The sequence below is a fragment of the Ahaetulla prasina genome, chromosome 1 (assembly GCF_028640845.1).
Source record: "Ahaetulla prasina isolate Xishuangbanna chromosome 1, ASM2864084v1, whole genome shotgun sequence".
NCBI lineage: Eukaryota > Metazoa > Chordata > Lepidosauria > Squamata > Colubridae > Ahaetulla > Ahaetulla prasina.
In genome coordinates this window covers 56180877-56207670 of record NC_080539.1, presented here as the reverse complement: position 1 = coordinate 56207670, position 26794 = coordinate 56180877, and the positions used below count along the sequence as shown (strand labels likewise).

At 37.1% G+C, this 26794-nt stretch overlaps 2 protein-coding genes across 5 annotated transcripts in view; one reads left to right on the top strand and one right to left on the bottom strand.

Annotated features, from left to right (window-relative positions):
• DTL (denticleless E3 ubiquitin protein ligase homolog) overlaps positions 1 to 20153 on the bottom strand; it is a 31687-nt gene extending 11534 nt beyond the window's left edge. Inside the window, exons 1-11 of the mRNA XM_058165343.1 lie at positions 19940 to 20153; positions 18437 to 18562; positions 16104 to 16202; positions 15827 to 15888; positions 14243 to 14363; positions 13317 to 13382; positions 12929 to 13041; positions 11656 to 11729; positions 9983 to 10086; positions 8351 to 8455; positions 2568 to 2680 (exon numbers count right to left, since the gene is read on the bottom strand). Coding sequence (XP_058021326.1) covers positions 2568 to 2680; positions 8351 to 8455; positions 9983 to 10086; positions 11656 to 11729; positions 12929 to 13041; positions 13317 to 13382; positions 14243 to 14363; positions 15827 to 15888; positions 16104 to 16202; positions 18437 to 18562; positions 19940 to 19985 — 1029 coding nt within the window. The 5' untranslated portion in view covers positions 19986 to 20153. The remainder of the gene's footprint in view (positions 1 to 2567; positions 2681 to 8350; positions 8456 to 9982; positions 10087 to 11655; positions 11730 to 12928; positions 13042 to 13316; positions 13383 to 14242; positions 14364 to 15826; positions 15889 to 16103; positions 16203 to 18436; positions 18563 to 19939) is intronic.
• Positions 20154 to 22097: 1944 nt separating this feature from the next.
• Positions 22098 to 26794, top strand: part of INTS7 (integrator complex subunit 7) — a 65215-nt gene continuing 60518 nt past the window's right edge. For 3 of the 4 annotated variants that reach the window (XR_009152961.1, XR_009152960.1, XM_058165341.1), the window contains exons 1-4: positions 22189 to 22406; positions 25070 to 25199; positions 25855 to 26001; positions 26533 to 26670. Coding sequence is in view for 2 of the 4 variants with exons in the window: in XM_058165341.1 (XP_058021324.1) it covers positions 22316 to 22406; positions 25070 to 25199; positions 25855 to 26001; positions 26533 to 26670 (506 nt within the window). In the remaining 2 variants the exon portion in view is untranslated. Of the gene's footprint in view, positions 22162 to 22188; positions 22407 to 25069; positions 25200 to 25854; positions 26002 to 26532; positions 26671 to 26794 lie in introns of those variants that run through there. The other variant, XM_058165342.1, reaches the window with a different exon arrangement.

Sequence of the window (26794 nt, the reverse complement as noted above, 5' to 3'; positions counted from 1 at the left end):
ACACAGTTCTGGGCTGCATGAACAGAGGGATAGAATCAAGATCATGTGAAGTGTTAATACTACTTTATAATGCCTTGGGGTAAGGCCACACTTGGAATACTGCATTCAGTTTTGGTCGCCACGAGGTAAAAAAGATATAGAGACTCTAGAAAGAGTGCATAGAAAAGCAACAAGGATGATTAGGGGACTGGAGACTAAAACATATGAAGAACAGTTGCAGGAACTGGGTATGTTTAGTTTAATGAAAAGAAGGACTAGTGGAGACATGATAGCAGTGTTCCAATATCTCAGAGGCTGCCACAAAGAAGAGGGAGTCAAGCTATTCTCCAAAGAATCTGAAGGCAGGACAAGAAGCAATGGGTGGAAACTAATCAAGGAGAGAAGCAATTTAGAACTAAGGAGAAAATTCCTGACAGTTAGAACAATCAATAAGTGGAACAACTTGCCTGCAGAAGTTGTGAATGCTCCAACACTGGAAATTTTTAAGAAAATGTTGGATAGCCATTTGCCTGAAATGGTGTAGGGTTTCCTGCCTGGGCAGGGGGTTGGACTAGAAGACCTCCAAGGTCCCTTCCAACTCTGTTATTATGTTAAATATGGATAGCAGCGTGCTGCAGCTGCCAAGTCCTAGGCAGCATCAAAACAGAGATAGCATCAAGATCACGGGAACTGATAGTATTACTCTTTACTGCAGTAGTGAGGCTGCACTTTGAATACTGCTTTCTTCACCCGAGATCTGACAGCCCGTACCATTCCATCTTTCCACTTAAAACCTAGCTTTCCCCCCAAGTTTTGGGATGGTGGAAGTCAGGATTGGGCCAGAATGTGAATGCATCAGAGAAGTGTGGCTGTGGCACCAGATTTTCCTGTTTTTAGTTTTATTGCTGTTAGTTTTACAATATATATTTTTATTGGTTGTAAATTGCCCAGTTATTTTTAAAATAGGCAGCTGTATACAGTGACAGTATGTCACAGAAGTGAGTACACTCCCTCACATTTTGTAAATATTTAAGTATATCTTTTCATGTGACAAAACTGAAGAAATGATACTTGGCTACAATGTAAAACAGTGAGTATATAACTCGTATAACAGTGTAAATGTGCTGTCCCCTCAAAATACCACAACAGCTATTAATGTCTAAACTGTTGGCAAAAAAAGTGAGTACACTCCTAAGTGATAATGTCCAATGGGGCCCAAAGTGTCAATATTTTGTGTGGCCACCATTATTTTCCAGTACTCGCTTTTGTTGCCAGCAATTTATAGACATTAATGGCTGTGTTGCGTTATTTTGAGGGGACAGCATATTTAGTTATACAAGCTGTATACTCACTACTTTACATTGTAGCCAAGTTTCATTTCTTCAGTGTTGTCACATGAAAAGATATACTTAAATATTTACAAAATGTGAGGGGGTGTACACCCTTCTGCATCATACTGTAAATGTTTTAAGTAAACAAATTGTATAACTAAAACATTATGTAGATGTTAGCATGAAACAGTTCATGCTTCATATTTTGCCCTGAATATTTATACTTTTGAGAATTCTACCCTTTTCAGGAAAACGTTTTGAAGAGGCAACTTTGTGGTAAGAAGGAATATGCAAACACTGATAACTAGGTTGTGATGAAACAATTCTAGAGCCATGTAAATTTTAATATTTGATCTTAATAATGATTTTAATATTCAAGATGCCTAGAAATCACAAATGTTGGGAGTGCAATTTCTCAGAGTTCTTACAAAATATTTAAGGAGCACTCAGTTAGGCTTCCTGAATACTAAGTCAACAGAATCAAATGCAAAACAAAAGGAGGTTGCTCTAAAATTAAATAACATACCCACTTTTTGTTTAAATTAATTTTTATTATATTGGATTATTTTAGAAATCTAATTTAATATAAAGCTTAATTTTATATTAAATTAGTTTTTGGTTATTTTATGGGTTAACCTCAAATGCCTTAATGTGTGTCTCTGGATGAGGAAATTAAACTGAAACACATGCATCTCTCCGCAGAAAGCTTGGCATGTAAACTAAATTTCTGAGCTACCAGCTGATACTGGCAAATGTTACTAAAAATTCTGACTGAACTATCATAATAAAATCTTAACTGCTAGAAACTGAGGATCATGGAGATAGGGAACATGAAAGAAACCTAATTGTGATGTAGTTTATAAACCTTTGGAAATGATTAGCTTAAAAAAATAAAAACAATTATGACTATTAAACTTTGGTTAATGTATAGACTCTTGTTAAATATAAAGCAAGAACTTTCAGCTTGTTGTAGTTGTGAAAAACAGAACTGAAAAGACATTTTTAAAGGCCTACTAAATTAGATTAAGATTAAGATCAGCAACTAGAAATACAGAGAAGGTAGAAGCAGGAACCTAGCTCTGTTTTATATCTGGACTTGTATTCAGGTTTGACAGTTGTGTACTTTAGACACAGTATGCTGGAACCATGGTTCAATGAATCTTATTATCTTCCCTCTGTGCCTACATATCCATCTTTCCTGCACAAAGCGAATATAAATAACATAGCAATGTTGTAGTCAGAACCAACACTGCTTACCTTCCAGATATAGGCACACTGGTCACTTGAACCACTGATTAAGAACTGGTTATCTGGGCTAATGCTGGATTTGACATAGAAACTGGAATTTTGATGTCCACTGAAAACTGTCACTGCAATTCAACAAAAAAACAGACAACCATATATACAACTTAAAGCTGAATTTGAGGATAAATCCTTTACATCACACAGTATTTTATATAGAGAAGGCTCTAAACCATTTAGTACTATTTCTTTCACGAGCAGAGTAATCAAGGTTTTATTGTCAATGACTCTATTTGGTAATTACATAATTATCAAAATGATATAAATTGAGATTTTAGGACATTCAAATACAAATTACTCCCCCTTGAATGGTCAAGATTTAAAAATAATTAGGACATATATAGATGATAGAAAGAAGGCAGATCACAAAGAAAAAGTATATAGAAAATAGTCCTGAACTGGAAAGGAAAAAAAAAAGAAAGAAAAAAAAAAGTGGGGGAAGAAGAGCTTAAGAAAGAATATTACAATTAATAAGAACTATTAAATAAATAAAAGTAAAGAATTGATATAGCCGCTATTAAATAATTAATAAGCATAACAAGAAAGAAAAAACACAAACTCAGCTATTTTGGGTTTTCTCCAACAAACATGGGTTCTATTAGGAAGTTGCAAGGAGCTAAAGAAAAGGGCAAGACTGAATTTTTAGCTTGATAGAATCATGTTGAAGAGAATTTTGAATTAACTTCTCAATTTTGAATAAATATTCATCTCCAGAGGTAGATTAATTTTATCCCAGAGTACTGAAGGAAGTAACTGATTATCTGGCTGAACCCTCATGCATCTTATTTTAGATATCCTGGAGAACTGATGAAGCACCACAGTAGAAGAGAGCAAATGTGCCTAGCTTCAGAAGGGAAAAGAAGAGGCTGGAAAGTACTGACCAGTTAGGATAACAATTATAAGTGGGAAGGTTCTGAGGAAGATAAAGAGATTTATCTGTAAGCAACTTGAAAGTAATGTAATAAGCATCAGAAATTAGCACTTTTTTTTTTTTGAAAAACAGTCTTGCCAGACTCATCTTATTTTGAACACATTCTATAAATGCTCGCAGACAGGATAAAGCTTCATATCAGCAAAAAATTTGACAAAATACCTCATGGCATTCTGATTAGCAAGCTGATTAAATATGGGCTGAATGGAATGACAATTAAGTGGATACACAATTAGCTCAAAATTTTTACTTTCATGCTCATTGAAATAGAGGTATTGAATGTAGTGCCAGAAAATTGAGTCCTATGCTCTTCAATATTTCTATTCATGTTTTAGAAGAGATATAGAGAACAAATATCAATGTGTTAACAAAGCAAACTCATGTCATAGAATAGAAATACATTTCAAAACTTAAATTACAGAGAAAAATGCAAAATTTCCTCAATTAGGAAACAAATAAAATAAAAAAGTACAATTTGATGGACATCTGATGTGTCAAGGTTACTTAAGGGGAAAAATAGAAAAGTAGCTAACTGCAAATTTGTATATGGGCCAGCACTGTGATGGGGTCACAGAAATGCATATTTGATTTAGGTTGCATCAATGGAAGTACAAACAACCCTCCACTTACAACCACAATTGAGCCCAAAATTTCTGTTGCTAAATGAGACAGTTATTAAATGAGTTTTGCCCATTTTATGACCTTTCTTGCCACAGTTGTTAAATGAATCACTGCAGATTCATTTAGTAAGTCAGTAACCCGGTTGTTAGGTGAATCTGGCTTCCCCATTAACTTTATTTGTCAGGTCTCAAAAGGTGATCACATGACCTCGGGACATTACAACCATCATAAACACGAGTCAATTGCCATGCATCCGAACTTTGATTACGTGACTATGGGGATGCTGTTGTGTGAAAAATGGTTGTAAGTCACTTTTTTCAATTCCATTGTAACATTCACTAAAAGAACTGTTGTAAATCAAGGACTACTTATATCCTAGGGTAATCCTGTTTTAATTTTATGTTATCATATTTCACCTGAGGAAGATTGTCTAATCCTGGAAACCATATTTAAGAACTGAAAAAAACTAGAAAACATTCAGGACTAATGAATGATAAGCTCAGGGGACTAGAAAACTAAAACCTATGAGATGAGTTTGAGATGTTTACACATCATCAATATGTGCAAATACAGAAGAGGGGCAAGATCTCTTTTATCTCAGACTACGGGGCACAGAATAATAGACTTAAGCTACAAGAAAAATTCCAATTGAATGTTAGGAAAATCTTTCAATAGTAAGAGCAATTTATAAGTGAAACGAATTACCGAGAGAGCTGACAGCTCCTCTTCACTGGATTTAATTCACTGATGCCAGAGAACTATCTGAAAACTGTAATTTGGATTCTTGCATTATGCAGGCTTATATTTAATACGCTAAGTGGCCTCTATTTGTATGGTTGTCTATAATAATTTCACAATGGACAAACAATGCTTTAAAGTAAAAGAAGAACAATAAGATAACACGCTAAAATACCATAGTTAAGTAATATGAGAAATAATTAAGAGACTTTTTCAACTCAGACAATTTTCTTAAAGAGCTAAGACCAGCAGCTAAAATATTTTAACAGCTAAAATCAAAGTAAAAGAAGCAGGGAATGCAAAAAGTTTACTCAATGCAGCAAAATAAAATTTGCCACCCAAAGTGTGCAAAATGTTCAAGTTTCAATTTTATGAAACTATTTTAAGTTTGAATTTAGTGTTTAATCTTGAAACGACCACTTTGTGCTAGAACATATCTGTAAACAGTATCACTGTACCCTTGTTCCTGAATATAGCAAATACTCAACGAGTTCCTGCGTGGACTCCTGTGCTAACTTCTAAAATGTTGCCCCACCCACCCAAAAAAAGGACCCACTAGGTATTAAAAATTTTCAGAGCACTTAAAATTTTTTCACTTATTTCTTTCTTCAGGGAATGTAAGTTTTGAACTGTTTATCTCTGAGGTTAATGTAATGGTGGATTGTTTACAACTTTTCACATTTGGCATTTCTGAAGTAGACAGTGAAGTTTCAGAATCCAGTAGGGAAATTGCTGCTTTTCTCATTTCCTGAAACTGGTATCTTATTTCTTAAGAAGGATGTGCAGTGACACAGAGATATGGGTTACTTGGCTATTTTTAAACAACTTTAAACAGCTTTAAAACTAGAGCCCCAAAGAACTCAGAGTTGTCACTAGCAAAGGGACATTGTGTGCAATGGACACTCTGCAATGGAGAATGGGATATCAGATTCTTACACTCAACACAGGAAGTTACAGAGACCCTCTGATCAGTATTGAAAGGAAAACCTATTATGGTATTTAGATGTAGATGGATGGATGCTTATTGATGTAAATATTATAATCCAACTTTCTCCAACATAGTGCTGCCTAAACATGGCTTCAAACCATGTTATTTCAAGCCTGCATCAGAATTGCTACCAGTAATGGAAACTAAGAGTTGATTCAATAGTTCTGGAGATTGGCCACAAATTCTACATTTTCTCAGCATACAAATTCAGCAGAATATTTTCCCATTGTTTTATAACACTGAGAATTGCCCATTCATCTTTTCTAAAGGAACCATAAGAGAGAGATACTTGATCTGCCTTCTTGTTGTCATCTGTCAGAGCAATTAGCATGTTGCTTTGTTTTGTTTCAGGTTGAGCCCACAGAGTAGGATAAGCAAGCATTTTCAAGTTTGCAAATGTTTTCAGGCTTTAGCAGGCAGAGTGTTGGCACGTGCAATTGCTTATACACCTTAGCAGTGCTAAACAGGAAAATCAAAATCTTGCCTGTAAGAGTCCAAAGTCATATCAGAGCATGGGTAAATCATAAGTCCAGAAGCAGTTGAAAGGTCTAGGCATCAGGATAATTAGCCAATTCTGGAACCAAAAAATTGAGATTCGGGTGGCATAGGGGATTCAAAGTCATGAAAATATAGAACATTTAAGCAGTTGCTCCCTATGGAAAAACCAATTGCTGATAGTTGTAGTAATGTAGGTTCAATTAAGGCTATTGCTAGTTTGTTTCTCAATGAATTGAGCAGAATTCCTCTGAGAACATGCTATTCTTAGTTCTCTGGAGTTTGTAACATGTTCTCAGGGATAGCACTGCTTGGAATTGGCACCTGTCATTTGATTCATACTGATTCTCCCAAATGATTATTGGCAAGGTTGACCGCATGTATTTAATTGCTCTCCAATTCCTCAGGCTGACATTTGTCCAGTGCGGGCTCTTCTGTGTTTGAATCCTCTGGCTTGAAAGAGATCATGACGGTCAGGATAGGAAGATCCAAGTTAATTTTTGTCTCATTTGTATCTGGGCCTTGAAATCCAAAACTATCTTCTTCTAGTAGGAGTAGAGTGACAGAACCAATAAATGAATTTGACCATTTAGAGCAGCTTTCTTTATTCTGGTATCTGCTAGGTGTATCAAGGCTGAACATTCTGGGGACTCCATTTCAATACATATGGAAAGCATCAGGTTGAGGAAAGATGATTACGATTACAAATATATCAATTCACCTACAGTAATTCAGAATTGTCTCCATGCTACCATTAAGACAGCTTTATAAAACTGCATATTTTTTGGAGTTATGAGTAAGCAAATGGATATATATGCAATATTGTTATAAAACAAGATGCTATTACACTTCCCAAGACACATACAGCATTTTACAATATTTTTTGAACAAAAATAGAGAAATAGGTAGAACAAGAGAGAAAAAACAAGATCCACCCATTTATGATAGCAGCTAGATCAATCAACTTAGTCTAGTTTACAATCCAAGCATTAGAAATCTTTATAGATGCTAGCAAAAATTGAACCAGTTTTCCAATACTGCATGGATTTATTTTCTTTCCATTTGGTAACCTTCCATTAGAAAAACTCAAATAAAAACGGATATAAATATCTTCCTTATCGACCTTTCCCATTTTCTCAAAATCCAAGTCCTTATCAGTGATACTTCCATAGCAAAAAAACAAAAAACAAAACAAAACCCCCAAAAAATCCTACATTTTCAAAATACCTGCAAAAAGGCAGCAATTAAAGTTTTGTAGATTTTATTGATCTATCCTTCAAAAAAATATTTTTTTTTACCAAAAATCGACTGAACCTTCTGACTCTTGCAGAATTACAGAATATAGTATAAGGGTAGATGGTTGGAATGTAGACAAATTTCCATGGACAGTTCATTTTATTTCCATTTTCTCCCAAAAGGAAGGGCAATGAACACTTAATAACACACACTATTCCAAACATATTTAAGTCAATCTTTCAGTTTTCTTGTGATCTGAGAGGTAATTTTGCAGACTCTGAAGATGATAAAAAAACAAGGCCTGTTTGAGCTAAGCACAATTAACAAAGGAATTCACTGACATATGATGTAATGTTCCACTCTGGATTAATGTAAAAGGCCGCTAATGACAATAAGAATACAGAGAAAAGATATACAGGTAGTCCTCAGACAACTGAGCTTGTCTGTCTAAAGGAAAACAGAAAATGGAGACATCTGTAGGGATTATAAACTTTCATACTGCGATTAATCGAAGCTGTCCTGATAGATTTGTATATAAAGTATAATTTACCACATACTGCAATTCTATGGACACTCGGCTTGGCAAAAACCGTATCAAATATATGAGACTACCTTTCCTGGAAATGCATATAGTACTACTGCCAGAGATATAGTAAGTGCATCAGCCATAGTTTTTTACACCTTTAAGTATTGTACGGATAACCTGTATCCCAAAATATTAGTACTTACCCGGAGTATTCTTCAGACCTGGCATACAGAACATGTATATATTATCATCAGTGCAATTAGCAAATAGATTGGTACCGGTGGAATCCAAAATAAGACTGGAATATCCTAGAATACAGAAGAGTCTCTTGTCAGACTTCCCTCCTTAAAGGCTGGATAAGAAACAACTAATCCCAGGAGCAGAAATCTGATTATTAGAATTTATTGGAAGATTAAAGAAGATTAAACACAAAAATTCCAGCAAATGCTTTCAAATAAGATACTAAGGTACAAGCAGTGTACGGTGGTGAAATTCATCTACATTTTATGTTCTTTCAATACAAAGAGGAGGCTTGCCTTTTTTGTTAAGGTGGAATAGCATGCATTTTTTCATTATTTTCGTAAATGTGAATCTTTTTATAACTAGGGAAACTGGCCTCTTATGCTTAGTCAGTCTGTGGGTTTTGATAAAAGGAATAAAGGTATTTTAAAAAAGCATTTTAGCACATCCCATATTGAGACGGTTTTTCAGACCACCTGAGCAAATCCCTGCAATTTTCTTGGCAAAGTTTTTTAGAAATAGTTTGCCATTGTCTCCTTCCTAGGGCTGAGAGAGAGTGACTAGCTTAAGATAATCCAGCTGGCTTTGTGTCTAAGGTGGACTAGAACTCTCAATCTCCCAGTTTCTACTCTGCCGCCTTAAACCACTACACCAAACTGGCTCCATATAAATCAGATAGAAAATATAAAAAATAGGTAGAAATCAGAAGTATCTAAAAAGTATTTCAAATCACTGCTTAAAAATTAAAAGCCCAGGGAAATGGAAAACTTTGCTTGGCATCTGGGGGGAAAAGCTGTCTGAAAAGCATTCCCTAAGAGAAAAGAGAAAAACCTTCTCAGTTCTGCCTACATCACATCAGAGGAAGGAGCAGAGCACTGAGAAGACCTACACATATAGGCAGGCCTTATTATTCAGTCCTGATTAACATCATAGCAAGTCATATTAAAAATATTTTACAGAATGGTTTTGACTATGACAACATTAGGTTGCTTGCCAACAGAATTTCTTTTTTTGGGGGGGTTTGAAATTCAGTCCACTTGTATTCATCTAGTTCCTTAGTAATGCTGACACTAATCTAGCATGGCAACTGCTACCATTAAATCAGATGTAAAAGAGCTGGATACTGTCAGTGTTATTTAACTCTTAATAACCTGCCTGAGAGACATCATGGAACACTGAAACCCACAAGGGCCATAAAATAAATTGTACAGCTCCTTATAGCGTAAGTGACCAACGCAGTATCCTCTCCAAAAACAAAAACACCTTTTTAAAAATCATCTTCCACAATCATGGAAACACTGTGACTTTAAGCTCCAGTTTACACAGACCATCCCAAAGAGTAATGTGGCAGCATTGAAGACTATTGATACCTAGAGAATTATTAGCTCATCCTGCCATTCTCTCAAAACAGATAACCAAACAGGATCATTAATTCCCTTATTTTATTAAAGCTAGTCCTGAAATCAGGCTAAGATAGATCTTGGTAACTGACCTCAGCACAAAGTGTAATGCTAATGTATGAATACAAAACAGAAATATCTGCTTTGTTTTGGAATGACCCTGTCTTCCTTCTTGAATATTCAGTTATGCCATACCAAGTTTACGGGTACTGTTCCCAGGGTAGCTGAAAACTCTGGAGGGCACTGGTTCCTGCCGGTATGCAGTGTAGTTCTTGCGCAGATCCCATATCTTGATCACACTAAAATGAAGAAAACAGAATTCTTCAGAATTCCATACAATGATCAAGCCTTCCTCAGTTTGATCTTCTCCAAATATATCTGACATGAATTCAGTGAATCATAGTCACAAAACATGTGAAGGAAGCTTGCCACACCACAGACCAAGAATAAAACACTAACTGACGGATAGGATATACTTTTAATCTACATATTTGTTCAGCTAGCAGGGGAACAATATAAATTGAGAAATACAGTAATAGGAAGCATACTATAAATTAGAACTTATCTAATTTATTTAAGTTATAATTAGACCAAATCAAAAGATTATGGATGGGTTAAAAGATATTTAAAAAAATAATCCAACCCTCTCCAAAGTCCAACATCACTAATACATTGCTAGGTTCAACAACTCAGTGAAATAAATTTTCAATAAAATATTGAACTATTTTCAGTAGTTTTCTAAATACCATGAAGGAGAGGACTATGCGAACAAGAGGGAATAGGACAAGCGTGGGGCTGCCCAGAGGCCTGTTGACTTTTTCATGTCCCCCCACCCTTCTCCCCAATTTCAAAAGTAGAATTCTTAACAGTACTTCTCAAGATGTTCTTCCCAAATGTGCAGCTTCAATTCTGATTAGGCAGTGTCTGATGCAGCCCTTTATAGGCGATTATCAGCACTTTGCATTGAGCCCAGAAGTTTAGTGATAGTCAGTGCAGCAACAGGAGAGTTGTCACCAAGAAACGGATCTATCAATAACTGTGGCTCTATCTCAACAGTTGATATAACAATTGTGTATAAAGAATGCTTATACATTGTAGACAAATTGTAGCTTCCAAATCATTTAGAAAGCTCCCCTCCCACAGAGTGCATTACAGTACTCCTGGCAGGTAATCATCAAAGTATCAATTATCAAGGCCAATGTATCCTGATCTAAGGAGGGCTACAACTCATGCATCAGCTAAAACTGGGCAAAGGTGCCACAATAATGGCCTTCACTTGCTATTTAAAAGTAGCTGTGAATCGAAGAACATCCCCAAGGCACAAATTACATTTTATGGGGCAATGTGACCCTGTCTAATGGCCTATGTTAGTACAGTGACATCTGCTGATATATAGCAACGCAACCTTGGAGGGATTTAATCAATTATAAATATAATACAAATATATTAAACATTATGTTACTACTATTAGGATATCACCTTCCAAGAATTGACAGTACCCAAAGATTGAGAAATTATCTTCTCAATTTATTTAATTGCTAAGAGAGACAGCAGCTACATCCTGCCTTTAAAGCCTATACAATATGGGAGGGTGTGTTTCACCATGTTCTATTATAATTCACCTATATAAGGATGGATCCTTATTTGACAAATGGCTTGACTTATAATGACATAACTAAGTAAGAAAATATGCTGTCCTCCCCTCCTGCATGAGAGTCCTTGTTCCCCAGGTAAGAGGCATTCTATGCAGTTTCAATGAAGTTTCATTACATGTTCACATGAGCAAACAATCCAAAATTAGAAATCCATAATGCTTCTCAAAATATTTTTTTAAAAAAATTGTTGGAAATAGAAGTATTGACTATTACCCATCAACAGCCCCTGCTGAGATTAAGGTATGTTCATCTTGAAGTAGTACCACTGTTACACTCTGCTGGAAATCCTAAAAAGAGAAATGGGAAAAGAGGTCATTTCTCAACAGGCTAATACTATAACAAAGTTAATTTCAGTACTGATTTGAACATTTCCTATAAACGGCTTCCCATTTGACCCAGTTGGTAATTATTTATTGATGTTTCAAAAACTGTGGCTCTATCTCAATAGCTGATACAACAATTATGCATAAAGAAAAACACACAAAGGAAGGGAAACCTAATTACCACTGTCTTCACATTTATCTGCTGAATTGCACTGAATAGAGATATATTGATTTCTAAGTTAGCATAATTGAGATTAGATTGTATGTTTTACAAATTATTAAAACTAGCTTCTCAAGATGTAATGTCTTCTATGCCTATCTGGATGCAGAATGCAACTTAACCAGAGTAATTCAATTTTTCTAAAGTTCCCTGCCTATATGATGATTCCTTGTGAGATAGGTTGTAAAGTATGATGTAGATAGTGCATTTATTTCTAAGCTTCCTTCCCAAGGTAAGCCGTAACATAACTGCCTAACAGTTATGGTAAGTGAAGAAAAATGTATTTAATCAATTTATATACCCATCACTTGCACATTGAGATTCTGGGCTATGATTACGAGAGAGAAAAAACCAAACAAAGAGCATAGAGCCGTGATGGCACCAGAGCCCTCTTTGTGGGCACAAGCAGTCGCCCCAGCCCAGCTGCAATTGGATTTCACTCAATCAATTCCAACTTCTCACGAAAGAAAAAGATCTCATGAAGTTGGAATTGATTGAGTGAACTTTTTCACTTGTGTGCTTCACAATGGGGGAGACGGGATCCCGTCCTCCTCCTGAAGGAAGACCCTATGTTGTCTCAGCAAAAAAAGGGTTTCTTTTCCTGTAGAGGTGCCTGTGTTGGTATGCCCCGCCTCCCCACCAGCCCGCTGATCGTGGCTGTGCTGCTCCTGGGCTCGTCAGATATTAGTAGATTCACAAAAATCAGGGGTGTCAAACTCGCATCGTCATAGCAGCATCACGTGACATATCGGGACTTTTCCCCCTTCGCTAAACCGGGGCACACATCTGGGCCACAGGCCATGAGTTTGACAACCTTGACATAAATCAATGTAATTAATTCAGTTGTTTTCTTTAATTGCCACTATCTGCCTAATAATTTCAAGCTAGTACAGTGGCCAAGACAGAACATGACAAATACACCCTTAAAATTCCAGATTCTTACCACTGAGGGTGCAAGTCCTTTCACATTCTGTTTTTTCTTCTTCAGTTTGGATGGTGTTTTATCTATGATGTTATGGGCACCACTTATTTGTTTAACTTGTCTGTAAAATCCATCTGTTAAAACAGGTTCAGGAAACATTTTTTAAAAGACCTTCCCTTCTGACTTGTTCGTATATGGTAAATGACCTACAATATATTGTAAATTCATCCAACTTTATGAAAACTGAATATCTTACCTAGTATTAATATGTATTATGTAATGGAAAGCACTGGAATGAAGACAAGGAAATCCAAGTTTATATCCACAAAACTTGGGATAATCTAATGGTCACTGCCATTTCATAATACCATTGCAATGATTCAAGAGAATAAACAGACGCATCACATACCTTTCTTACTGCATCGAGTGTCCCAGATCATAATATTTCCATCCCTTCCTCCAGTACAAAACACAGCTATAAAATACAAAATTAGTGTGCTTCACTAAAACAGATCACGTGGATTAGACCTCAAATTCCTCAAATGCATTCCTTGGACTAATAGTAGTCCGTAGAAATTTACTTCAGCCTTCGTATGCTCACGGGTCAGAGCCCATTTGCCACCTTAGCCTTATTTCACACTCACACTCCACTTAGTATGTCTATTCAGCCCTTGCCTTCTTGCATCCCCTGACAACTGTGTCCTCATTTTACTGACCTCAGGATGGAAAGCGGAGTCAACCCTGAGCCAGTGAGGATTGAGCCTCTATCAGTGAGCAGAGTCAGCTTGCAATACTGCATTCTAACCACTGTGCCACTCTTAAATACATTTTTTTAAAGTGGGAGAGGAGTATTTGTTTAGGTGGTTGCCTCTTTTTCTTAATAGTTCTTTGTTGGCCACAGTTGAAAAAAATTGAGAAACCATGTTCTAACTTTGTCTCTTTTTTGAAATACTATTTCAAGCTCTAAACGTATTTTATATTTATAAATGCAGATGTTCTATTGTATACTTCAAAGTAGTCTAAACTTTACAGTTTTTGAGGGATTTTTCAATTCTATCTTGGGGTTTTCAAAAAAATATACTTGAGAAATAACTGCTTTTGTAAATGTAAAGATGGAGTATTACTGGGATTTCTACCTTAATTATTCTTGCTAGTTCATCTAAGAACATATGAGAGCAGCATAGCTTTCTCACAATTTATGATCTATGAACATTGGTGTAACCATAGCACTGTAATGGTATTATTTAGCATATAAGAAGTCCCAAATTCCTATGCTCCATAGTTTCTACAGTAATGCCCCCCAAATTCCTTAGAGAACAGAATATTAAAGTTTACCTTTTTCAAATTTAGAAAAAGCAACTGATTTGAGACTGCACTGATGTCCTTTGCACACTCCCAAGAGTTCACCAGTTTTTATATCCCACACTTTTGCAGTTTGATCCCCTGAAGCAGTAACCTTAGAAAAAACAAATGCAACAGTTTACCACTGGAAGCAAAAAAATATGGTACCTTTAACATAAGCTTATGAAACAAAAGCACTTTTTCAATAGATATATGAAATGAAGTGTTAATTCAATATTATGTATATTTTCTCAAAAAATAAACTCCAGCAAGTTCTGTAGGGGAACTTAGTCCCCACAATTCCTGTTTTGGAAGGTATCAGGTACATAGATAGTTAAAGACATCTAAGTATAAGACATGTACAGGTGGTCCTCAATTTATGACAATTGAGCCCAAAATTTCTATTGCTAAATGAGACAGATGTTAAGTAAGTTTTGTCCAACATTTCTTGCTACAGTTAAGTAAATCACTGCAGTTCTTAAGTTAACATCACAGCTGTTAAGTGAATGTGGTTTCCCCATTGACTTTGCTTTGTCAATTTGCAATTTGCAAAGTTTGCAGAAGATGACTATACGACCCTGGGACACAGCAACCATCATAAATGAGTCAGTTGCCAAGCATCTGAATTTTGATCACATTACTATGGGGATGCTACAACAGTTGTAAGTGTGAAAAACAGTAATAAGTCACTGTTTTCAGTACTGTATAAGTGTGAATGGTCACTAAATGAACTGTTAAGTCGAGGACTACCTGTTAGATTAAAATATAAATAATGCTTCCTAACAACAGATGTGCCAGACACAAATACATTAAAGAATCAAGTTCAGAAGGAGGATTGTATTGTTGAATCCCATTTTTAAAACAGGATCTAGAATGCAAGGTCCAACTGCAACCCTGCAGATTATAAGGCAGTTCATAGCCACTGCTTCTCTCGTTAAAGTGAAAGAAAACTGATAAACTCTCAGTGAAGTCTAATTCACTGCTATACTGAATGAACTGCTAGTTTTAGTTCTGCCTTTTGCATCAGAAACAACAAACATCTAGTTTAAATTCACATACTGTAATATTGTACCAAATCAGAGAGGCAGTGGTGAATGGATAGCTTGGCAGCAACTCCAAATTTCAAAGTTTTCAAAGTTTCAAAGTTAAAATTATCTTAACTTTTTTTCAGCATGTAACATCCATTTACCTGCTTTTATGAACCTCCATAAAAAGTAAGCAAACTAGCAACTAGTTTCCAGTGGTTTTCTGTCATGTTTTGCGGGCTGAACTAAGAAAACACAAGGTATTTCATGTTTTGTTCCACTGGAGACCAAAGAACATGGATATTTCAAAAGAAAGTTGTCCTGAGCTAAAACTAAACCCTTCTGTATTTAATGATGCATGGCCTAGACTCTGGTCATATCATTTATCTTCTAAGCTGTACTATATTACTAAGCCCACTTAATGAACTTGCTAGAATATTAAGAGCCAGAAAAAGCATAATGAATTGCAAGTAACAGAAATAATTAGAGGGAATAGCATAGTCCGTGTGGTATCCATAGCTAATAAAACAAACTGATGATTTACAGTACTCACAATTTTGTGTTCACAGGGCATCCATGCAAGATCAAACACAGCATTTAAATGAGCTTGCCATTCTGAAGTGAAAGTAAAATATATTAGATCTAAATAAACCAAATTCTTGGTAATAAAACATCCACATATGAAAAATGAAGACTATTACCTTCATCAAATTTACAAAGAACAGTACCACAATGTAAATACAGTATTAAAAAACCCCTCTACAGACTACTGCTTTTATCAAATAATTCAATTTACGGTATATGGTCCAAATACAAGGCTTTCTTTTTACCTTTAACAATTTTCTTGTTGCTCAATTGTGTGTGGGTATCATACAACCTAACAAATCCCTCTTCATTGGCAACACCAAGTACATGTGGCACATCTGGAGCTGAAAAATAATGTAATATTTGTATTTTAAAACTTTTTGTATGCTTTTTAATAGTACACAACTTCTCTGCATCAGAAAATTACTGTCATATATTCTAAGTGTTAATCATACAAAATACAAAATACAAAGGCATTCTTGTAAATATCAACTTTTCCCTTATTCTTATTATCCTAAAAATAGACAAACATTGCCTACTTAGAAAGATTAATTTAATAACAAACAAGCTACTTTGAAAGACTAGCAGATACTGTAATTAGGCAAGGGGAATTCACCTAATGAACATAAACAAGTTATTTTTCTCTATATCCTTTTGATAGCTGCTTTCAACAGAGGAATAGATAGTCAATTTATTTAGGTATTAATTGCTTTACTTTACTTACTTTCCTACCTTTGCTGAATTTGGAAAATGGTTACCAAGCAAAAACAAATTTGATGGTAGATAGTGTATATTTTCTTCATTTTGTCATGGAAATACTTATATATAGATGGCTGTAGCCTAGCTGAAAAATAAAAATCGTCCCAGAAAAATGTAATGGCAAATCACTTCCATACTGCAAGGAAAAGTATAGGATGTTTTCCACTTAAAAAGTAATTGACTCTACATAATTTACTACTCATCCTAAATTCCCTAATGCATGAAAGTGACTAGCCTTCACCTTGATTAGGCCCAAATGATCTGAATGTTACCAAAAGTTGTCCAGCATGTTGTTTCATCCTTATGATTAAGGAATCTTTTACAGTCTAATATATGTTTGTTCGGACTACAAATCAGATTTTTACTTTTCCATTGACCATTATGGCTTTGTATTATAGTACAAAAGAAAAATAAAATTACAAATCACTACATCAGAAAAGTCTACCTTTAAACCAACATAATGACAAACCTTACAGATGAGGCACCACTCTTTTACCTGTTGAAAAGCTACAGCCAAAAGGATCGGATCGCTTATATTCGAGTATATACGGTAATAGTAGTGCAGAGTCAGTAAATAGTCTGACAGTGTTGAGGGAATTATTTGTTTAGCAGAGTGATGGCCTTCGGGAAAAAACTGTTCTTGTGTCTAGTTGTTCTGGTGTGCAGTGCTCTATAGCGTCGTTTTGAGGGTAGGAGTTGAAACAGTTTATGTCCAGGATGCGAGGGATCTGCAAATATTTTCACGGCCCTCTTCTTGATTCGTGCAGTATACAGGTCCTCAATGGAAGGCAAGTTGGTAGCAATTATTTTTTCTGCAGTTCTAATTATCCTCTGAAGTCTGTGTTTTTCTTGTTGGGTTGCAGAACCGAACCAGACAGTTATAGAGGTGCAAATGACAGACTCAATAATTCCTCTGTAGAATTGGATCAGCAGCTCCTTGGGCAGTTTGAGCTTACTGAGTTGGCGCAGAAAGAACATTCTTTGTTGTCCTTTTTAATGATGTTTTGATGTTAGCGGTCCATTTGAGATCTTGCGATATGATAGAACCCAGAAATTTGAAGGTTTCTACTGTTGATACTGTGTTGTCAAGTATTGTGAGAGGTGGAAGTATGGAAGGGTTTTTCCTAAAGTCTACCACCATTTCTACGGTTTTGAGTGTGTTCAGTTCCAGATTGTTTTGGTTGCACCACAAGGCTAGTCGTTTGACCTCTCGTCTATATGCGGATTCGCCATTGTCTCGAATGAGACCAATCACTGTTGTGTCATCTGCGAACTTCAGTAGCTTAACAAATGGATCATTGGAGATGCAGTCATTGGTATACAGAGAGAAGAGAAGTGGGGAGAGCACACAGCCTTGGGGGGGCCCTGTGCTAATTGTACAGGTATTTGATGTGATCTTGCTTAGCTTCACCTGCTGCTTCCTGTTTGTTAGGAAGCTTGTGATCCACTTACAAGTCTGTTCCGGTACCTGTAGCTGGTTTAGCTTAGTTAGAAGAATGTCTGGAATGATGGTATTGAATGCTGAACTAAAGTCTACAAAAAGGACCCTTGCATAGGTCTTTGGAGACTCAAGATGTGAATGATCTGAATGTTACCAAAAGTTGTCCAGCATGTTGTTTCATCCTTATGACTAAGGAATCTTTTACAGTCTAATATATGTTTGTTCGGACTATAAATCAGATTTTTACTTTTCCATTGACCATTATGGCTTTGTATTATAGTACAAAAGAAAAATAAAATTACAAATCACTACATCAGAAAAGTCTACCTTTAAACCAACATAATGACAAACCTTACAGATGAGGCACCACTCTTTTACCTGTTGAAAAGCTACAGCCAAAAGGAGGAACTGGAATTCCCATTTCTCCATAGGAAGGATGGTCATCTTCCTTAATACACTGATACTGCCCTAATAGATGGTGTAAGGAAAATCTTGGTGCCAAACCTACCAAAAAAAGAAATTTATAAGACAGAGAACTTTATTTTATTTTTAATTTTTTTACTGACAGTAATAAAACAATGAAACAGTAATAAGCAAAAACACCGACAAAGAACTTCCCCAAACATCACATACCCACATGCAGAAATAAATGTAGAGCTTTCCTGAACTTTAACTTTATATAATCCCAAGACTTGTAGGAATAGCCAGGTATTTACCTCTTTTAGGAAGGTTGGGTGGGTAGGGCCTGCCAAATGCCTTGCAGTGTATTCCGAAGGGCATTTTTTTAAGCAATATGTGAAAAGCTGACAGGAATTCTGCAAGCAGGTTTATAAGACTTCTTCATATATCACTATTAAACACTGCTTGACATTATATTCTCCCTCAATATCTCCTAAACCACCTGTGCCTTCAAAGTATATTGGCTACCTAGTTCCCTCATCCTCGATCTCCACTGATCATGTCCTATGGAAATGTAGCATCAGTAGGCCAAGTTATCTTGCCCACTATTCAGTCAAACATGGGTTTCTCTGATCCACTTCCCCCACCCCTCTAAATGTTGTATTTTTAAAGTGCTTTGCAAGGTCTACAATATACAGCATCTGGATTGAGACATCAACATAAGTCTGCCTATTTATCTTCATTTCAATGGGGCAGGTTGGGGCATGTGAACTGAGCCATTGACCTGTGTTGTCCTATCATTTTTGGTGAAAGGGGCAGCTATATAAATTTAATTGAGAAATGAATAATTAACGGATAAAGTTTTTTCTGTTTATGCCAGAATGACCACAAGGGGAAAAGAGAACAGAGAAGAGTAGACTTGCCTTTCTCACTCCCTGGAGGAATCATAGGAGTTAAAAGAGAGCTGCTCTTAAAAGGCCAGTGGAGGAGCAATGAGGGTTGTTATTATATTTTATTTATTTTATTTTGTCACAACAATATATATAAGTATCATACAAAAAGATTATATAGTATATAAACATATATATGAGTAAATATTAGGCGGTATAAGCATATATATATATAGAAAGAAGAAAAGAAAAACAATAGGACAGGAACGGTAGGCACGTTTGTGCGCTTATGCACGCCCCTTATGGTCCTCTTAGGAATGGGGTGAGGTCAATAGTAGAAAGTTTTTGGTTAAAGCTTTTAGGATTATTTTGACCCCGGTCTTCTTATAACTCAAGGCAGAGAGCATACCCTGATATTCCTTTCTATTTTCTCCACAACAATCCTATGAGGTGGGTTGGGCTGAGAGAATGACTGAGGCAAATTTATCCGGTTTCCAGCCTAAGAGAGGCTCGGAATTCAGAGTCTCCTGGTTTATAAACCGCTTATACCAAAGTGGCTGTTTTCAGGAACGAGGGGCTTCCCAACACTTACCCTGCGGTCCATCCTGGCAGCGACGGACTAACGAACGACACAACATCCCAACAACGCCGGCAGCTGGAAGCTCTATTATCACCGCGCGCTGAGCCCGCGGGAAAAAGAATAGCTTCTCCACAAGATCTCCCGCCAACCCGAAGTCCGCGCCAAAGACATTTTTCTACAGCTATTGGCTACCCTGGAGACAAGAAGCCACGCCTCCTCTTTTCCATTGGCTTCTCCTAGCCCACCGCAAGATGATGCCACGCTCTTATACCGAGGCATTAGTTTTTATAAACCAACCGGTCTTTTTTTGAATTGCGCATGCGTAACAACTTTCCCACCTCCTCCTCGTGAGATAGCCGCTCTTCCGGAAAGGGTAATAATCCGCGTGGTAGCTGGAGCGCCGGCGGGAGCGCGATTGCGCAGGTGCCTAAAACTGGGGGTTCTGCGCAAGCGCAGATAATTACTGTTTGAAACGGAAAAGAGGCAGCGTTAAGCCTTTACTTTCTTGTCTGTGTAAAATAAAAATAACGCGTCATTCTACGATTCCTTTCAGAAACTCCTTATATAACGGGGAATGGCTTCCGTTTCCAAATCCTTCCTCGCCGATGCCGGCTATGGGGAGCAGGAATTGGATGCCAATTCCGCACTCATGGAACTGGATAAAGGTAAGCCCGGGGGAGGGGGGGGGGAAGTCCTGTGGCAACATGTGCGCATGCGCGGATAATGTAGTAACCTAGCACTTTACAAAGGAAGTCCCTCCCCGTTTTGCTATGAGTGCAATCAAAGTGTTGGGGCAGCTTTGCAGAAGGATGAAGTTCTCCCTCAATATCTCCTAAACCACCTGTGCCTTCAAAGTATATTTGCTACCTAGTTCCCTCATCCTCGATCTCCACTGATCATGTCCTATGGAAATGTAGCATCAGTAGGCCAAGTTATCTCGCCCACTATTCAGTCAAACATGGGTTTCTCTGATCCACTTCCCCCACCCCTCTAAATGTTGTATTTTTAAAGTGCTTTGCAAGGTCTACAATATACAGCATCTGGATTGAGACATCAACATAAGTCTGCCTATTTATCTTCATTTCAATGGGGCAGGTTGGGGCATGTGAACTGAGCCATTGACCTGTGTTGTCCTATCATTTTTGGTGAAAGGGGCAGCTATATAAATTTAATTGAGAAATGAATAATTAACGGATAAAGTTTTTTCTGTTTATGCCAGAATGACCACAAGGGGAAAAGAGAACAGAGAAGAGTAGACTTGCCTTTCTCACTCCCTGGAGGAATCATAGGAGTTAAAAGAGAGCTGCTCTTAAAAGGCCAGTGGAGGAGCAATGAGGGTTGTTATTATATTTTATTTATTTATTTTATTTTGTCACAACAATATATATAAGTATCATACAAAAATATTATATAGTATATAAACATATATATGAGTAAATATTAGGCGGTATAAGCATATATATATATAGGAAGAAAAAGAAAAACAATAGGACAGGAACGGTAGGCACGTTTGTGCGCTTATGCACGCCCCTTATGGTCCTCTTAGGAATGGGGTGAGGTCAATAGTAGAAAGTTTTTGGTTAAATCTTTTAGGATTATTTTGACTCCGGTCTTCTTATAACTCAAGGCAGAGAGCATACCCTGATATTCCTTCCTATTTTCTCCACAACAATCCTATGAGGTGGGTTGGGCTGAGAGAATGACTGAGGCAAATTTATCCGGTTTCCAGCCTAAGAGAGGCTCGGAATTCAGAGTCTCCTGGTTTATAAACCGCTTATACCAAAGTGGCTGTTTTCAGGAACGAGGGGCTTCCTAACACTTACCCTGCGGTCCATCCTGGCAGCGACGGACTAACGAACGACACAACATCCCAACAACGCCGGCAGCTGGAAGCTCTATTATCACCGCGCGCTGAGCCCGCGGGAAAAAGAATAGCTTCTCCACAAGATCTCCCGCCAACCCGAAGTCCGCGCCAAAGACATTTTTCTACAGCTATTGGCTACCCTGGAGACAAGAAGCCACGCCTCCTCTTTTCCATTGGCTTCTCCTAGCCCACCGCAAGATGATGCCACGCTCTTACACCGAGGCATTAGTTTTTATAAACCAACCGGTCTTTTTTTGAATTGCGCATGCGTAACAACTTTCCCACCTCCTCCTCGTGCGATAGCCTCTCTTCCGGAAAGGGTAATAATCCGCGTGGTAGCTGGAGCGCCGGCGGGAGCGCGATTGCGCAGGTGCCTAAACCTGGGGGTTCTGCGCAAGCGCAGATAATTACTGTTTGAAACGGAAAAGAGGCAGCGTTAAGCCTTTACTTTCTTGTCTGTGTAAAATAAAAATAATAACGCGTCATTCTACGATTCCTTTCAGAAACTCCTTATATAACGGGGAATGGCTTCCGTTTCCAAATCCTTCCTCGCCGATGCCGGCTATGGGGAGCAGGAATTGGATGCCAATTCCGCACTCATGGAACTGGATAAAGGTAAGTCCGGGGGAGTGGGGGGGGAAGTCCTGTGGCAACATGTGCGCATGCGCGGATAATGTAGTAACCTAGCACTTTACAAAGGAAGTCCCTCCCCGTTTTGCTATGAGTGCAATCGAAGTGTTGGGGCAGCTTTGCAGAAGGATGAAGTTGCTTTAGGTTGCAGCGGAAGCCTTGTGATTTCTTAAGATCACCAATTCTATTGTGTATTTTAAGATGCCACGAGCTTCTCTGTCAACTATGTCGTCTACGTTTCGACCTATACTTAGTTCATAAGATTATTTATCAAAATGTTCTACCTGTAAACGAATACTTCAATTTCAACCATAATAATACAAGCGCCATCAATATATTTAAACTCAATTTTCGCTCTAATCTTAATTGTAGGGAAATATGACTTTTGCAATAGAGTAGTAAATGTCTGGAACAATCTGATCCTGTTGTTAGTCTCTCTAATCCCCATACCTTTTACCGTAAACTGTCTACCGTGGGCCTTTCATGTTTCTTAAGAGGTCCCTAAGGTGCCATGCATAAGCGCACCAGCGTGCCTACTGTCCCTGTCCTACTGTTCCCAATTATATGTAATCATTCTATGTGTTTATGGTTATGTTTTGCCAATTTATATCCTTTTTTTGGTGCCAAAAATTTTTCATGTGTCCATGTCTGTGTCTACTCTGTTACTTGTTTTCTTGTATGTGTTGACAAATAAAATAAATAAACTCCTGCGCCTTAGCGTTCTTCATCGTTTTAATTCCCATCATTCCAAGGTAATTCCCAGTTTTTCTAAACTGGTTGATTAATTATCTAATTATCTCAGCAACAGCTATCCTGTGTGGTGCAAATGACATTAAGTCACATCTGTTTTACCAAAGAGCAGGATGAGCCTATTGAATCAAGTCATCCCCTGTGTGCAGTGAAGGAATTTAGATTAAATCCCAGACAGTTGTGCATTGGGCCTCTGAATACATAACTTGAAATGCATAATATATGCTTGGATAAAATTAAGCAAGTGCAAAAGATGGGAAGGGTCTTGTTCCCCCCCCCTTTTTTTTTTACCACAGGAGGTGCTTATACTCTCCATCCCATCTTTTGCAACAGTATAAGCAGACAAATTTTGACTAAAATACTAAGCTTGAGTAGCAGGTGGCAGAAAGAAGGGAGGAATTTGCAAATGTTTTACATAAATAAATCTGGATGCAATGGTTAATTTATCACACCATGTCTTTGCCAGCTCTACTTTGGTTACATGGATAACTAAGATTTAATACATTTTTGACCTTTGAGCTAAAGACTAAAAACTTGAATTGATCATTAGACAAAGAGTTAAGGATTTTTTGAGCATGGAGAGCAGCAGAAAAGATCACTGCTCAGTGTTAGAGATGATTTGAATCACTTCAAATTTATATAACTGAATTATGGATTCATGTTCTTTTTTCTGTTTATGAGCTGCTCCTTTAAAGGTATAACATCAGTCTTAAAATTCTTAAGCCCCAGACTTTAAAATAAAGCTGAATATAAACAGGATAGTTTGCTTTTTAAAATAATAATTTTATTAAACATTACATTAAAAAACCAATACAAACTAGGAAAAAGAAGAATAGGGAGTGCAGAAAAAAAGAGGAAAGAAAATAATATAGTAAAGGAAAGAAAAAATGTATAAGTAAATGATTTCCCCCTTCATCACAAGTATAAACAATAAAAAGGACAGTTTTCAGATATCTAGCCCAAGGTTTCCATATGTGGTCAGTGCTTATCCAACTACTATCAGAAATCATTTCATTAGCAACATTTAATTCTAATTTTCTTTCTTTCTTTCTTTTTCTTTCTTTCTTTCTTTCTTTCTTTCTTTCTTTCTTTCTTTCTTTCTTCTCTCTTGCTCTTTCTCTCTCTCTCTCTCTCTCTCTCTCTTTTTCTCTCTTTTTCTCTCCCTCTCCCTCACTCCCTCTCGTTCTCATTCCCAGGATGCACTGGAGCAGCAATATAAACTGAGGGAAGGGGTGTGTGTCAAAATCTGCAAGGTGCCAGGCATGGCGTTGTGATTGCTCCATACCTTTTGATATGCAGGGATTTGTAGTTATGTAGGTTTTGATTTTCAGATTTTTACTCTCCCTGTAGATGCTCCTGTGCTGGACTAAAATCCAGAGCCAATATTAATACATTAGCACTATTAGTAAACATTAATACACTAGCAGGATAAAGAGTAACAATATACATGAGAACCAACTAGAACAAAGTGATCACAACAGTACAACTACACAGTGGCTTAAGAGGCAGCTTTGTTGTTTGAATTCTTTCTGCATCATGACAATAATCCAATTGGGAAAAGTTGGAGAAACATCGGATTTTGATTTCTAGCCCTCTCTAGGTGGTGCAGTGGAAGGGTCTTTCTGATATATTATTTTCACCCATAGGGCTTCTCCAGTGGAGATGGGGCTGAAAATTGTGTCCTATGCATGGTTCTTCAGTGAATGAACTGCATTGTGTGGAATTTTTAAAATAAATGAATTGAATGTATTGCTTTATAAATTTAGTTCATGCTCAAGTGATATACGTTGTCCCTTAGAGAAATGTTTTTGAACACTTTATCATTGTAATATTCTTTTGGGGGTTTTGTTGTTCATTCTGTAGACTGTAGCATTGTGCTGTGTTATTATTTGTCATAGGTCTTCGATCTGGCAAGTTGGGAGAACAATGTGAGGCTGTTGTCCGTTTTCCAAGACTCTTTCAGAAATATCCATTCCCAATTTTAATTAATTCAGCATTTTTAAAGCTAGCTGATGTTTTCAGAGTTGGGTGAGTGAATATTTTTTGTTTCTTAATTTTAGTTCCCTAGTAACTGCATGGTTTTTTATTTGACCCATGGTGATTTTTTCTCAGCTGCTTTGGAATTAGGATTGCTGGAAGATCAGCTTCTTCATTTTAAGTCTTGTATTCTTCGTAAAATTATGAGTGGTGCAGTGGCCTAGAGGTGGAGCTCTCGCTTCATCAATCAGGAGGCTGTGAGTTCAACCCTAGGCAGGGGTAGATAATTTCTCTGGGAGCAGTGAGAAAATATCTGCAGTGAACTATGCATTGGTGACAGGAAGGGCATCTGGTCAGTAAACACTCAGCTCCATTCAGTTGCCCCGACTCCATCCCAATGCAAGGGATTGCAGAGTCATTAAAAGAAAAAAAATTCTTTGTAAAATTATCAATGGAGGTCCTGTTCTATGTCTTATGGACCTCTGTATTATTCTTTGAATAGGACCAGGAAGAACCTGTTTGCAACTTCTTTATTATGCAGAATTTCTTCTGTTGGGAGATTTGCAATTTTGACTATTTTAATTCTGAAACTGTTTTATTTGATGTACACTCTTTCATTATGTTTGCTAATTCTTTGGAATTGATCAGGGAAGGAGCAGTTCAATTATCATCAGTTAAACACATTAAATATATATTTTAAAAACAGTAACAACTTCCTGAGGCTGTGTGTTCTGAAAGTGACCCAGCAAAGTGAGAAGCACTTGGAAAAGATCCTGAACGTGGATGAATTTGTGAAAAGAATTTTCTCAGTTATTCATAGCAATGATCCAGTTGCTCGGGCAATCACATTAAGGTATGCTTGTTTATCAAGAAAGACTGCTCAGATGCTGTCTATTCATTCATTCATTCATTCATTCATTCATTCATTCATTCATTCATTCTAAACCACCTGTCTCCCTCAAAGAGGTGATCTGGCCAGTGTGCCGTATATATTTTTTTTGTTTACATTTATATCCCGCCCTTTTCCGAAGACTCAGGGCGGCTTACAGTGTGTAAGGCAATAGTCTCATTCTATTTGTATATTTACAAAGTCAACTTATTGCCCCCCCAACAATCTGGGTCCTCATTTTACCTACCTTATAAAGGATGGAAGGCTGAGTCAACCTTGGATCTGGTGGGGCTTGAACCTGCAGTAATTGCAGGCAGCTGGTTTTAATAACAGGCTTCTTATAGCCTTGAGCCACCACGGCCCTATAATTGGTATTGATATAATTGGTAAATAAAATAAGATATAAGACATAAAAATCAACATTAAAATTAAGATCCCCAGTATTGCTTATTATTATGAAGGTTTTATACTGAATTCTTCTGTTTTATTCTCCAGGATGCTAGGCAGTATGGCTTCCATTATCCCTGAGAGAAAGAATGCACATCACAGTATTCGCCAAAGCCTTGACTCGCATGACAACGTTGAAGTTGAAGCTGCCATTTTTGCTGCAGCCAATTTTTCTGCCCAGTCCAAGTAAGAACAACACCTGGGATGTGTTCCTTGTTCCCAAGTTAGCAAGCAATGAATCCTTGATACCTCGATAGACTTTTACTTGCGTTATTTTCTTATTCATTTTCTTTTCATTTTCTCTGAGGGA